General features: G+C 49.9%; 3 protein-coding genes across 4 annotated transcripts in view; all 3 read left to right on the forward strand.

Annotated features, from left to right (window-relative positions):
• The first annotated feature begins 1,509 nt into the window (after positions 1–1,509).
• On the forward strand, positions 1,510–2,932 carry LOC147133627 (claudin-4-like). The gene has a single exon (XM_086057254.1). The coding sequence runs from the start codon at positions 2,258–2,260 to the stop codon at positions 2,930–2,932; it is 675 nt and encodes a 224-aa protein (XP_085913380.1). The 5' UTR covers positions 1,510–2,257.
• A 3,823-nt stretch (positions 2,933–6,755) lies between these two features.
• LOC147133628 (claudin-3-like) lies at positions 6,756–8,576 on the forward strand. Its single transcript, XM_086057255.1, has one exon. It carries the CDS (start codon positions 6,902–6,904, stop codon positions 7,544–7,546), a length of 645 nt encoding a protein of 214 aa, XP_085913381.1. The 5' UTR covers positions 6,756–6,901; the 3' UTR covers positions 7,547–8,576.
• Positions 8,577–10,537: 1,961 nt separating this feature from the next.
• The window catches only part of abhd11 (abhydrolase domain containing 11), a 13,419-nt gene continuing 11,960 nt past the window's right edge, over positions 10,538–11,996 (forward strand). For both annotated transcript variants that reach the window (XM_086057320.1, XM_086057321.1), the window contains exons 1-3: positions 10,538–10,858; positions 11,213–11,351; positions 11,794–11,967. In XM_086057320.1, coding sequence (XP_085913446.1) covers positions 10,731–10,858; positions 11,213–11,351; positions 11,794–11,967 — 441 coding nt within the window. In that variant the 5' untranslated portion in view covers positions 10,538–10,730. The remainder of the gene's footprint in view (positions 10,859–11,212; positions 11,352–11,793; positions 11,968–11,996) is intronic.

An 11,996-nucleotide genomic window follows, 5' to 3' on the forward strand; every position in this document is an offset into this window, starting at 1 on the left:
AGTTGTCAATTAATCAAACAATTGTTGCACCTCTTGTTTGCTGACGTGATGACGTCGGGTAAGTCCCTACAGGAGGTCCATGTAACAAATGCACCGCCTGAAACTGATATTAGGACATAAATCAATTCTATTCTTATTCTTCGCTACTGTTCACATGATAGCGTAATATAATATCGATGCATAATAAATCGATGACTGTTTATTATTGTGGTGGTGCTAGTCAGTTATGGTGGTGTTTAGTTTGCGTCCAAAACGGGAAGATAATGTACGGTGAACGGCCCTCTATCTTTGTTTATCTTATCGCTTGTTAGCGGGGCTAGCTGGACCGGCGCTAGCTGGCAGGAAGAGGCGCTCGCTCCGTGTGTGTGTGAGCGCGTGCGCCCCAACTCACTCGTGATTGTGATCGCATTCACACGTATGCCTAACCAAAGTGTGTCACGCTCACTTCATCATCTGACCCACTTCTCAGTTCTCCAACGTGGAAGTCGTCCAACTTCCGCTAACGCTCGGCTTGACGTTTAGTTCCTTAAAAAGAAGTCTTTGACAGACACACACCTTTATGAGAACACGGCGCGACCGTGTGCGGACACTTTGTGCGTCCTGGTGAAAACAAGCTGAGTTGACCCATTTCTTACAGGAGCACAAGAATGTTGTTGTGCGTAAAAGTTGTTACACGTCAGGTTGCTCATTAACCAAAATGTCACAGTGGGACACTTTCGAGTCTTCACTCGTCACAGCAAAGCTTTGGATGTCGCAATTTGAAGACAACGTGCCGCGCTGAGGGCTCAAAAGCGATGAAAGTTCTGGAGCACTTTCGGACACAGAGGGGATCGAGGCACACGGTCGAATCGCAAGTAAATCTTAAGTCCACACCTTCGAGTCTTGATCTCAGTGCACTGAATGGATCGCAACTAGACGGTTCCGGTTGTCTTTGAAAGTTGCACTCCATTCAGTGGCCTGACATCGAATGGACTTGAATGAATGAACATATTCACAGACATTCTTCAAGTCTCAAGTAAGCCATTTAGTCTTAAGCAAGTCAAGTCAGAGGTTCTCTTAAGTCAGGTCAAATCCTGTCATAAGTCAAGTCCCAAGTCAAGTCACCTTTCAGTCTTACGAGCATCATTTGATCTTCATGATAATGATGTCATTGGCCAATGGATCTCATCTCTGCATAACACCTTCCCACGTCTCAGGTCTGGTCAAGTCCCGAGTCTTCAACTCCACAGTCCAAATCGAGTGTCGAGTCTTTTAGTTTTTGTCAAGGCAAAGTCACCTCGAGAGCGCAGCCTTCGCTGCAGTTTCTGGTCTTCAGAAAGTGAGAAGGCAAAACAATGCAGCTTTATTTCGTTAGTACGGTTCACAGGCAAGGCGGCATCAATGTGCTTCAGACAACCAAAAAGCGCAATCCCTAAAAGTATTTAGCAACCCAACGGCTGAAGACATTTAAAGGCAAAGCAAAGAGAACAAAAGTAACTCGCTAAAACGACTAAAAGACCATACTGTGACATCGATTTGAAAAACGCAGAAGAGAAGATGCATCCAATGAGATTGCGATGTGGTTGGCCAATTTATATAACCTGCTTGTATGGATTGCAACTCATCATGTCTCAAGTCAAGTGCAGAATCTTTATCCCCAGTCCTTTGAGTTTTAGGCATCAAAACAGTGACTCTGCTGGACTCCACTTGCGTCTTTTTAGACCTGACAAAGCTACAAACATTTGATTTCCAGGAATTACAACAACGTGCGTCATGAGATTAGTACCGCAATCCTAATTGCGACTCTAACCATAAGCCTAACGTGTACTAAGTGCGTGTCCCGCATGGTCAGTCATCAATACGCAAGAAGCTGGACACTGGATGATCATTAGCCAGTGACAGCAATAAAACCACATGCCCGACGCTACCACGGGCGAAAGGTTCGACCATAAAGCAGCTCGCTTGTTTGAGAAGCGGAAGAAGCTCCACGCCCAAGTGGTAAACAGGGATGGCCATCGCCTCATTGGTTGGCTCGTGTCATCGCCGCAGAGGGTTGGATGCCTGAGCAATAAAAGCACTTCCAGATAAGGAATCCACATCAGAGGGGACGCGGAGCCGAGACCAGGAACAACGAGACAAGCAACAGCTTGATCAGAAACAGCTCGGACCGGGACGGTTTGGAGTGCAACAAACGTGGACGGGAGCAGACGGAACCAGAACAGCTGAAGCCAGCTCAGATCTTTGTGGGAAACCGAGGAACCCAAGTGAAAGTGCCACCATGTCGTCTTTCGGACTGGAGCTGGCCGGCGTGTCGGTGGCGGTGTTGGGTTGGGTCCTGAGCGTGGTGAGCTGCGCGCTGCCCATGTGGCGGGTGTCGGCCTTCATCGGCGCCAACATCGTCACGGCGCAGGTGTACTGGGAAGGTCTGTGGATGAGCTGCGTGTTCCAGAGCACGGGCCAGATGCAGTGCAAGGTCTACGACTCCATGCTGGCGCTGCCCCCGGACCTGCAGGCGGCGCGCGCCCTCACCGTGGTGTCCATCATCATCGGCGTTCTGGCCTTGCTCATCTCATTGGTGGGCGCCAAGTGCACCAACTGCATCGAAGACGAGGGCGTCAAAGCCCGGGTGACCATCACGTCCGGCGCCGCTTTCATCGCGGCGGCGCTGGCGCAGCTGGTGCCCGTGTCCTGGTCGGCCAACACCATCGTGGTGGAGTTCTACAGCCCCATCATCCCGTCGGGACAGAAGATGGAGATCGGGGCGGCGCTGTACCTGGGCTGGGCCGCCGCGCTGCTGCTGCTCGTCGGGGGAGCCATCCTGTGCTGCAGCTGCCCCCCTCACGAGGAGAAGGCCAGCAGGTACAGCGTGCACCCCCTGAGTCGCGTGGCTTACTCGGCCGCCCCCGCCAGGTCCGTCGCCCAGAGCTCCTACAACAGGAAGGACTACGTGTGACGGCCAGGACACAACGCCGACTTGTTGTTTGGCACGGATTCTTGTATGGACGGTCCACTCGCGACCGCTCTTCTTGAAGCTAGCACCGGGAAGCAAGCAGCGAGAACCGACAAGAACCAGCGAGAACCAGTTGGCGGAAGGAGGCCGTGCGATGTTCTGGACCAGTCCGGAGGTCTCTTTGTATTTATTTGAGCGCAGTGAATGTTTGTAGCTTCTGTGGACATGCTCACCATGGGCGCCCAATCTGTCCTTACTTGGTGTTGCCATGGAGACAAGGACGTTCACTCTGACCAAGGAAACGGAATCCGAGTGTTGGTAAAAAGAGGAATCAACGGACATAATTTTACGATTCTACTGTCGCAATCATCCTTTGTTGGAAAAATACTCAACATTAGAAAAAAATAAGCAAAATGATCTGGAGATTGTCCGCTCTGATGTTATTTTGTGTTTATCTTTTGGTATAAGATATAAGTTAAACATGCCCAAAAAATCATTTGTACCGGATTACTTTTGAACACGTTTTACTATAAACAAACTTACATCATTTGGCAATGGTTCGGTCCACAAAAATTCCACATTTCACTTATCAACGTCCACACTTGGTGTTTTGGGGGGATGCAAACGACTTTTGTGATATCATTTGTCTTCAAGTCACAATGTGCTGATGTACTCTTGTCAAAAACCTTTTGTAGTGGAACAACATTTGACATTTTACCCTCATGTCAGTGAAAATGTGTTGAAAATGTCATGCTTTCTTGTTTTTGGAGCTGAATAAACACTCTTTGTTTGTACGTTGCACGAATGGACTTCCTCATGCCTAACCTCAAAACGAACAACGAGCCAAATCCTGCTTTGAATATTCAAATGAGTCGACATCTGATGGGAGCACAAATCCAATGGACGGAATTTCACCGGAGGGTATTTTGGCGCCATAAGCGACACGTTCACACGGTTGGTTGTTATATCTTAAAGACCCGCATCAGCTCTTATCTGCTGACGTTCTTAGAAAAACAAGACAAATCCACAGAGTGTTTTTGCACTGTCATGTTGTCTGTTGGCTCAGGGGCCCCCGGGAAATCAAAATTCGGACCCAGGAATTGGAGCAGTAATTCATGCCTTCGTCACATCTGGGCTAGATTACTGTAATGGATGTAATTGGAGTCAGCCAACCCTCCATCAAGCATCTCCAGTCGGTCCAAAATGCTGCTGCTCGCCTCTTGACCGTACGAGGGAGCGCAAAACTCCCTCTCTGGCGTCCCTTCACTGGCTCCCTGTAGATTTTCGAGTTCTTTTGAAGGTTCTATTTGTTTTCAAATCTTGAAATGGCCTCGCCCCAGCTTGCCTCTCTGAGCTCCCCCACCCTCCGCACCTGCCCGATGCCTCAGGTAGGTCTGCGGACCAGACGCTATAGAGGTACCAAGGACTAAGCGAAGGCCGGTCCGTCCCTTTGAAATGACCTGCCGATAAATGTGATGCAAGCCGCCTTGTTTCCCGTCTTGAAAAATCTCATTTTTATTCGTTGATTCAGCACGATACTTGGTTTTGGTTTGACTGCTTTTGTGCTTCTTACCGTCTTCATTATGAATTAGCTTTATTGTTTGTTGTTGTATGACTTACTTTTGCCCCATGTACAGCACTTTGTATACGGCGGGGGTTGTCTTAAAGTGCTTTATAAATACAGTTGAGTTGAGTTGAGTTGAGTTGAGTTGAGTTGAGTTGAGTTGAGTTGAGTTGAGTTGAGTTGAGTCGAGTTGAGTTGAATACTGTAAGCGACTCAGTAAGCTGCAGTGGTATTTTGGTAGCGGCGAAAGAATACATGCTGGTGAGTATTGTTCTATTTTCCGTCTGCATGAATGGCTCCACTGTTTGTGTTCAAATATGCTTTGCTTCAAGTGTGAAGAACCACTGCGAGCTTTTCGTGAGCGCATGATCTGCGGCGTTTAGCATCCAGAAGCCAGCAGACTTTTGTGAGCAGTGTGCTTGTTTGAAATACACAAGGTGTCATTCTCTTCATTTTCTGTTTGGTTTGGGAGTCAACTTCAGCCGGGCGTGGCCATAAACAGCTTGAAGCCTCTTTTTGGAGCAATTGCGCCGAGTGTTGTCAGGCTGAGTTGGCTGCCACCATGCAGCGCTTTTTCGCTCGCAAACCAAAGCGCAAAATCGGGCAGAACGACGCTTGTATCTTGGACAATTCGTAAGCGGGGGTCACTCGGATCTCAAAGCGCCACAGGAGTTGATGAACTACTACTAGTTACTAGCTACCTGCCGATTGGCGGAGTCTCACCGGCACCGGGACGACGACGCTCTGCTTGCGTGCGCGCGTTTGGAGCAGGCTGGTGTTGACACTGGGAGTGGTTATTCCAGTTTGTCCCTGAGCTTGGGGATTGTTTTCCCAACACGGATGCTGTTGAGGAAGCAACAAGCCAGCGCTTCGCATACACGCACGACTGACTTCTCTTGTCTTGCCTCTTTCAATTACCCTTGAATGTCTTTCAATTTGTCCACCATTCTCCCCATCTTTGTTTTTTCCTTGTTGTTTTTTTTTTCCATATTCTTCCTATGAGGCGCCATAGGGGGTGTGTGGATGTGGGGGGTGCCACAGATCATGATCCTCCACAAGACCACCATTTCTTTTCAAACGGGTGCCACCCCATTGGCGAGACACATGCCAACAGAATCCTGAACAAATCACAGTCTGTCTAGTGCAATATTTTGCTTGTGTAATCTTGCTCACTTGAACGTTTACACTGTGCAATATCTTGGCAACCTGCAATATTCCAATAGTCCAATGCTTGCATTCTTGCACATATTTTTCTTTTTGCCCCATTTTTGACAAGCTTTTTTTCCAATTCTTTTTATGCACATTACCTACCCCCCGTTTTCATTCTGTCTTTATTTAAAATGACTCTTTTTTTTCATCCGTTTAGATTCTTTGTTTAAAGCGGAAGTCAGGCCAAACATATTTTTTTCAAGAATATGTTCCCAGCTGGCCCACTAGTTGAAACACGGCATTCTGATTGATTTTGAGTTTGTGGAATATAAGTTAAGCAGCAAAATGCACTCGGTTTTTAGCCATCTCTGGGGCGGCCATTTTGTTTTCTGTCGACTCACAACAACCAATCACGGCTGACCTGTTTGCTGAATCTGAGCCCTGATTGGTCGCTGTGAGCAGCTGTGATGTCATTTTCAGTCGACGGAAGACAAAATGGCCGCCGCCAGGGATGGCTAAAAACGAGTGGATTAACACTTATTCCACAAACGCAAAATTAATCAGAACGCCCTGTTTGAACTAGTGGGCTTGCATAGAACATATTCTTGAAAAAAAAAAAAATGTTTGCGTTGACTTCCGCTTTCAGTGACGGGAGACTCGCAAAGTAAGAATTTCACACCGTAGTGCTCCCATTTGACAGTGCCTATATCAAATAAACATCCTCAATGGAGAATGAGTCGATATTGCGGCTATTCCTCACAAAATGAATAAAGTCTCGATTTCTATCTACCGCCCGCCCATCTGTCTCACTTTCTGTCTCCCTACGCAGGGGAGCAAAGGATGAGGAACAGCAGTGTTTTCATTTCTGTCTTCCATGTAACGCTCCCGCTCAACCAAATGTTTGTTGTCCACAGTGAGCCATCTTCTCACCCACCCCCAACACACACACACACACCCACACAGGTTTGTCGCGCCCCTCCCCCGCCCGCCCTGTGCGCAGGTGCAGGTGTGTGTTTTGTGTGTTTTGTGCGGGGTGCTGAGACAGGGGTGTGGTCCCGGCTCACCGGCCGTATAAAGGACGTGCCTTTCGGCGGCGCCGCCTCACAACCGCGACCCGTCCTCCATCTTCAAATAGGCCAGCGTTCACCCGACCCGGCAGCCGCGCCCCAATCGTCCATCGTCACATCCGCGAGCCGTCGGGAGCGACTCGGCTGCGGTGCTCGGGCTCGACCGAGGAGCGTCTCGGCGCAGCGGCGGCCATGTCGATGGGCATGGAGCTGGTGGGCATCTGCCTGGGCGCGCTGGGCTTCCTGATGTCCATCGTGACGTGCGCGCTGCCCATGTGGAAGGTGACGGCGTTCGTGGGCGCCAACATCATCACGGCGCAGACCATCTGGGAGGGCCTGTGGATGAACTGCGTGACGCAGAGCACGGGCCAGATGCAGTGCAAGGTGTACGACTCCATGCTGGCGCTGCCGCAGGACCTGCAGGCGGCGCGCGCCATGATGATCGTGGCCATCCTCCTGGGCGCGCTGGCGGCGCTGGTGTCCACGGCGGGCGCCAAGTGCACCAACTGCATCGAGGACGAGGGCGCCAAGGCCAGGGTGATGATCGGCGCCGGCGTCATGTTCGCCCTGGCCGGCCTCCTGGTCCTCATCCCGGCCTGCTGGACCGCCCACGTGGTGGTGCGCAACTTCTACAGCCCCATCCTGACCAACCCGCAGCGGCGTGAGCTGGGCGCCTCGCTCTACGTGGGCTGGGGGGCCGCCGCCCTGCTCCTGATCGGCGGCGCCATCTTGTGCAGCAGCTGCCCGCCCAAAGAGCGGCGCTACAAGCCCCCGAGGATGGCCTACTCGGCGCCGCGCAGCAACAACGCCGGATACGACCGCAAGGACTACGTGTAGAGCTGCGAGGCCGCCGTGGCTTCCCCACAAAGACATGACAGGAAGGTCAAATCTTCCCGCTCTCTTTTTACCCCGTAAAGCATGAAATCCTTGGCAGAAAATTCCCAATTCTTTGAAGCTTCACTCTTTATTGGTCCGTCTGAAGAACAAAGAACATTTCAAAAATCCATTTTGCATGTATGCCTTTCAATTTGCGTTATCAATATCTTCAATAGAAATGTTCTTGTATATCTAGTATGTGATGTGTTTGGCTTTATTGGACTGATTATGTCTTTCTGTGTGTGTGTGTGTCGGTGTCGTGTTTCACTGAAACTGTGAGCTTAAACCAGCCTGCTCTCATTTTACATATGCATTTGCTTCTTCAGCACGGATTCACTTCTGTGCGTGGTGTGTGTGGGTGTGTGTGGGTGTGTGTGTGAGCCCCCAGTGCGGCTTCCTCACAAAGACTCCGACATGAAGTTCAAATCGACCTGCTTTGCTTCCATCCCGTGTGTGTGTGTGTGTGTGTGTGTGTGTGTGTGTGTGTGTGCGTGTGATGTGTGCGGCGGTGTCGTGTTTCACTGAAACTGTGTGTTTAAACCAACCTGCTCTCATTTGCCTTTGCTTCTTCCTTGTGTGTGTGCGTGCGGTGCGTGTGCGCGTGTGTAGTATTTGCTCGGAGCTGGACTGAAAGTGAAGATGTTGTGCGATGGCTGCAGGCCGCTCACTCGCAGTTTCACTGAGGGTGGAGACGCCACAGACTTTGTTTCTTACATTTTGAGTGTCTCGTTTCTAGATTCATCACCATGATTACTGATTATTGATAATAATATGAATTGTAACGTATTGTAAGAGAACATTTTAGTGTCGTGTGAATCGTGTTAGTTTGAACTTTTATACTACAGTGCTACCGTGTGTGTGTCGTGTGCGAGAGGAAATGTGTTTGTTTCTTTGAGAAGAAAAAAAAAAATCAACATTTTCCTCCCATTGACCGACGTGTCTTGCGCTTGACCTGTGTGGTACATTTCAATAAAAGTAGTTCAATAAAACATTTTGCCGTTGGTCTTCTTTGCCCGAATAAAAAGTGTGAGTCATGTGACTTGCGAAAAGACAAAAACGACTTGGAAGGGGTTCGATCATAAAAGTTCGATAACAAGCGGTAGAATGTGTGAGATTGATCACGTGGATAATATCCAAGTAGACGATGCGGGTCGATCGCATGGCGAGTGTCTGCGAAGCGTCGGGGTCATTGCAGGTTTTGCTCTTATCAGCGTGCAAGTGCACAAAGTAAAGCAAGGAGGCCTTTATCAGAAGTCAAGCTGAAGCGGACCGACCCGGACGAGGCCGTCCTGCCGTGGAGTTTGATCCCTTCGACTGAGAGCGCAAATGTCGGCCGGGCTTTCGGGACATGACGGCGAGAAGCAACACTTGGCCTTGCTTCATTTTTTAGTAACCTTGCAATGACGTTGAAAAACACGCCCTTGCTATTTTTGTACATGTGTGAAGTCAACTCTTTTGGCCTCATCTGCAGATCTGGGATTTCACATGATGCACTTTTGAGTTACGGTTTGTTGGCTTCATTTTCTCTGACTGGCAACAACGGACTCATCAGCACCGTTTGGCCTTTTCCGAAGACTCTTTTCGCGATGACGAGCAAGTAAGTGTTGTTTGTGGCTGTTGTTACGAAGGAGGCAGAGGTGCCTGCTGCCCAGGAGGGTTGCCAAAGGAGATGACAGATGAGAACCCTGCTTCAAAGTCCAACAGCTGATAGAGAAGAAACATGGAGCTGGGTTATCACCCGCTGTTTTAACCTCTCTCCCCCGACGCACTTTGCGTTATTATTATTATCATTCTGGTCAGTAATATGAGCTCTCCCAGGGAGCTTATCTTCCATGCTGTTTCTTTGTCAGCAAAAACAACAAAGACATTTGCACACGGGAACAAATTAGGAATATTGACAATTTGTGCTTGTTGGAATGGTTAGGTTTAGAGTTTGGGGTGCACAATGCAACTCAAAAACAAAATCGACTTTGAATTCAAGTCAGTATCGGAGTACGTATGATGTTTGCATTTATTCACGTTGAGAAAGTGACGCTTAGGTCTTCCAACTATGTCGACTTTCACTGTTAAATGGGCTGTACATGAAGTCATCCATGTAGTGTTAGGGTTAGTGTTAAGGTCACATCTTCTTCAAGGTATGCGTGCCCTCAGTCACATTTCAAAGATTTGCTTGAGATGACATGACATTTGTGCTTACAAGCAGTTCAACGTTGGGGATCCTGCAGATTCCCCTGGGCCTGCGCCACAAGCCGTCGCCATGGTGACAGCGCGCGCCATCCCAGCCGAATGGTCTCCCATAGCAACCAATGTTTGCAGCCTCCAAGGCAGCAAAACAAGAGCCTCTCATCACACTATGACGCAAAGGCAGCAAACGCAGTGTCAGCCATGCGCTGAAAATGGAACCGCTTCGTTGTCTTTATGAATAAGTCGCCATGCTTTTCTCACAAGCCTCAACGTGCACAAACAACATTATGTGAGAGCAGTGTAGACCTCTGGCGCCACCTAGTCGTTTGTATAAAGTAGCAGCGGCATGAGCGATGTGAGACTCCGCTTCCATAGAAAAACATTGTCACCATGATAAACGAATAGCTTAAACACTCATGGCTTCTCAGATGATAGAGGCAGGTGAGTAATTCATTTTTCGTCAAAAGGCCCACCCTTAACAGAGTTGCGCTGAGAGTAGACTAGTGCCAGAGATATTGCACGAGCTAAGAATATTTTGGGGGGGTTCTTTTGAAAATATCCTGTATTAATAGCATATGTGTTGATGTTGACAAAAAAAAAAGTCAACCCTATTGAAAATCGGTTGAGAAACGAGCAAGTTTCGATTGATTTCACTGTACATGCATTGTGTATGAGGGCAACGTTGCCCTCACCAATGTGGCCGTCACGTCACGCATGAGCCTGTGCGCTCCTTCCTGCGTCTGCGTGTGCGTTATGACGCACGGCCACACTTCCGTCTGTCCCGCCCCTTCCTCTCCGCTCTCCGCTTGTCTGTCACCTGGCTAGCTAAGCCGGCGTCCTTGCAATTAGCCTGGAGGGTCAACTCCGTCAAGCGACCAGCAGGCAGGAGGCCCGCCGCATGTAGCCCAGTTGACGCCAAGTCCAAGTCGTCGTCGTCTTCGGGAAGCGCGCCGTCGCCGTCATGAGCGCCCTGTGTCGCTTGGTCCACAGGACGCAACGGTCGCTTCTTCTGCTTCCGAGCGAAAGCGGACGCCAGACGTGGTGCCGAGTGCCGGCTGGACAGAGGGACGCCAGCTCGGACGGCGCCAGGTAATAGCCGGCTCCGGGTATCACCCGGGCCAACTCGCTAACCGTCTGGTGCCACCGAGCTAGTTAGCCGCTTAGCTGGCCGCCTAGCTCCATCCAGCTAGCCGGCTAACATCCCTCTCATCGTGTGTTTCGTCTTTCACGCACAAGAACGATGACTTGCCCTGCCCGTCCCTTTTTGTTGCTAGGATACATAGCTTGTGTTACACAAGAGCCAATTTACAGACCAATGCAACTCTTGCAAGACACATGTTGACCTCTCCCGGCTGAGAATGAGGCGTCTTCATGGAGTCGGTCGGCGTGTTGACATGCGAGTGGCCCAAGTTACAGGCGGCTTGACGTCTTTTCTTGTTGCAGCCCCGTCAACCTGACGTACGACGTGTTTGACGGGAAAGGAGAGAGTGGCGCGCCGCTGGTCTTCCTGCACGGATTGTTTGGGAGCAAATCCAACTTTCATTCCATCGCCAAGTCGCTGGTGCAGCGGACGGGTCGAAAGGTAAACGTGGGGACGCGGGACAGACGCACACACGGGCAAGAGGGACATGTCTGCATGCATGAAAACACGTTTTGATCTCAAGACGCACTTTTACTAATCAGACGCCTGAAAAAAGAAACGTCAGCTGTCTCAGTCGCCTCTTTTTCAAATGGCCATTCTTTTTCAAATGTTTGTGTGCCACCTGTTCATTATTGGTTGCCAGTGCATCGCAGGGCACATGTAGACAAACACGCATTCACACTCGCATTCGTGTAGTTGGATGAAGAAAATTCACACAAGCGGAGGGAGGTTTACTTCGATTCAAACCCAGAATAGATTCAAACCCAGAACGACTGGACGGTAACGCAGAAACCACCAATTTTATAGAATTTCGAAGACTGTATTGATCTCGTTTCAGTGGTTGTTTTCTGCAAGTGTCCTCACCTTGCTTTTGTCTAGTCAGGTGCTGACGGTTGACGCCCGTAACCACGGCAACAGCCCCCACGATCCCCAGCTGACCTACGAGGCCATGAGCGGCGACCTGGCGCACCTTCTGGCCCAGCTGCGCATCGACAAGTGCGTCCTGATCGGACACAGCATGGGCGGGAAGACGGCCATGACCGCCGCCCTCACGCAGGTCGGAACACACGCACGGGTGCCGGCGAG

Source organism: Filicampus tigris, chromosome 17 (genome assembly GCF_054856515.1).
Source record: "Filicampus tigris isolate MCC_2025a chromosome 17, RoL_Ftig_1.0, whole genome shotgun sequence".
In the NCBI taxonomy this organism is placed as follows: domain Eukaryota; kingdom Metazoa; phylum Chordata; class Actinopteri; order Syngnathiformes; family Syngnathidae; genus Filicampus; species Filicampus tigris.

Coding starts and splice junctions, on each gene's coding strand:
- LOC147133627 (XM_086057254.1), top strand. CDS start 2,258: ATGTCGTCTTTCGGACTGGAGCTGGCCGGCGTGTCGGTGGCGGTGTTG.
- LOC147133628 (XM_086057255.1), top strand. CDS start 6,902: ATGTCGATGGGCATGGAGCTGGTGGGCATCTGCCTGGGCGCGCTGGGC.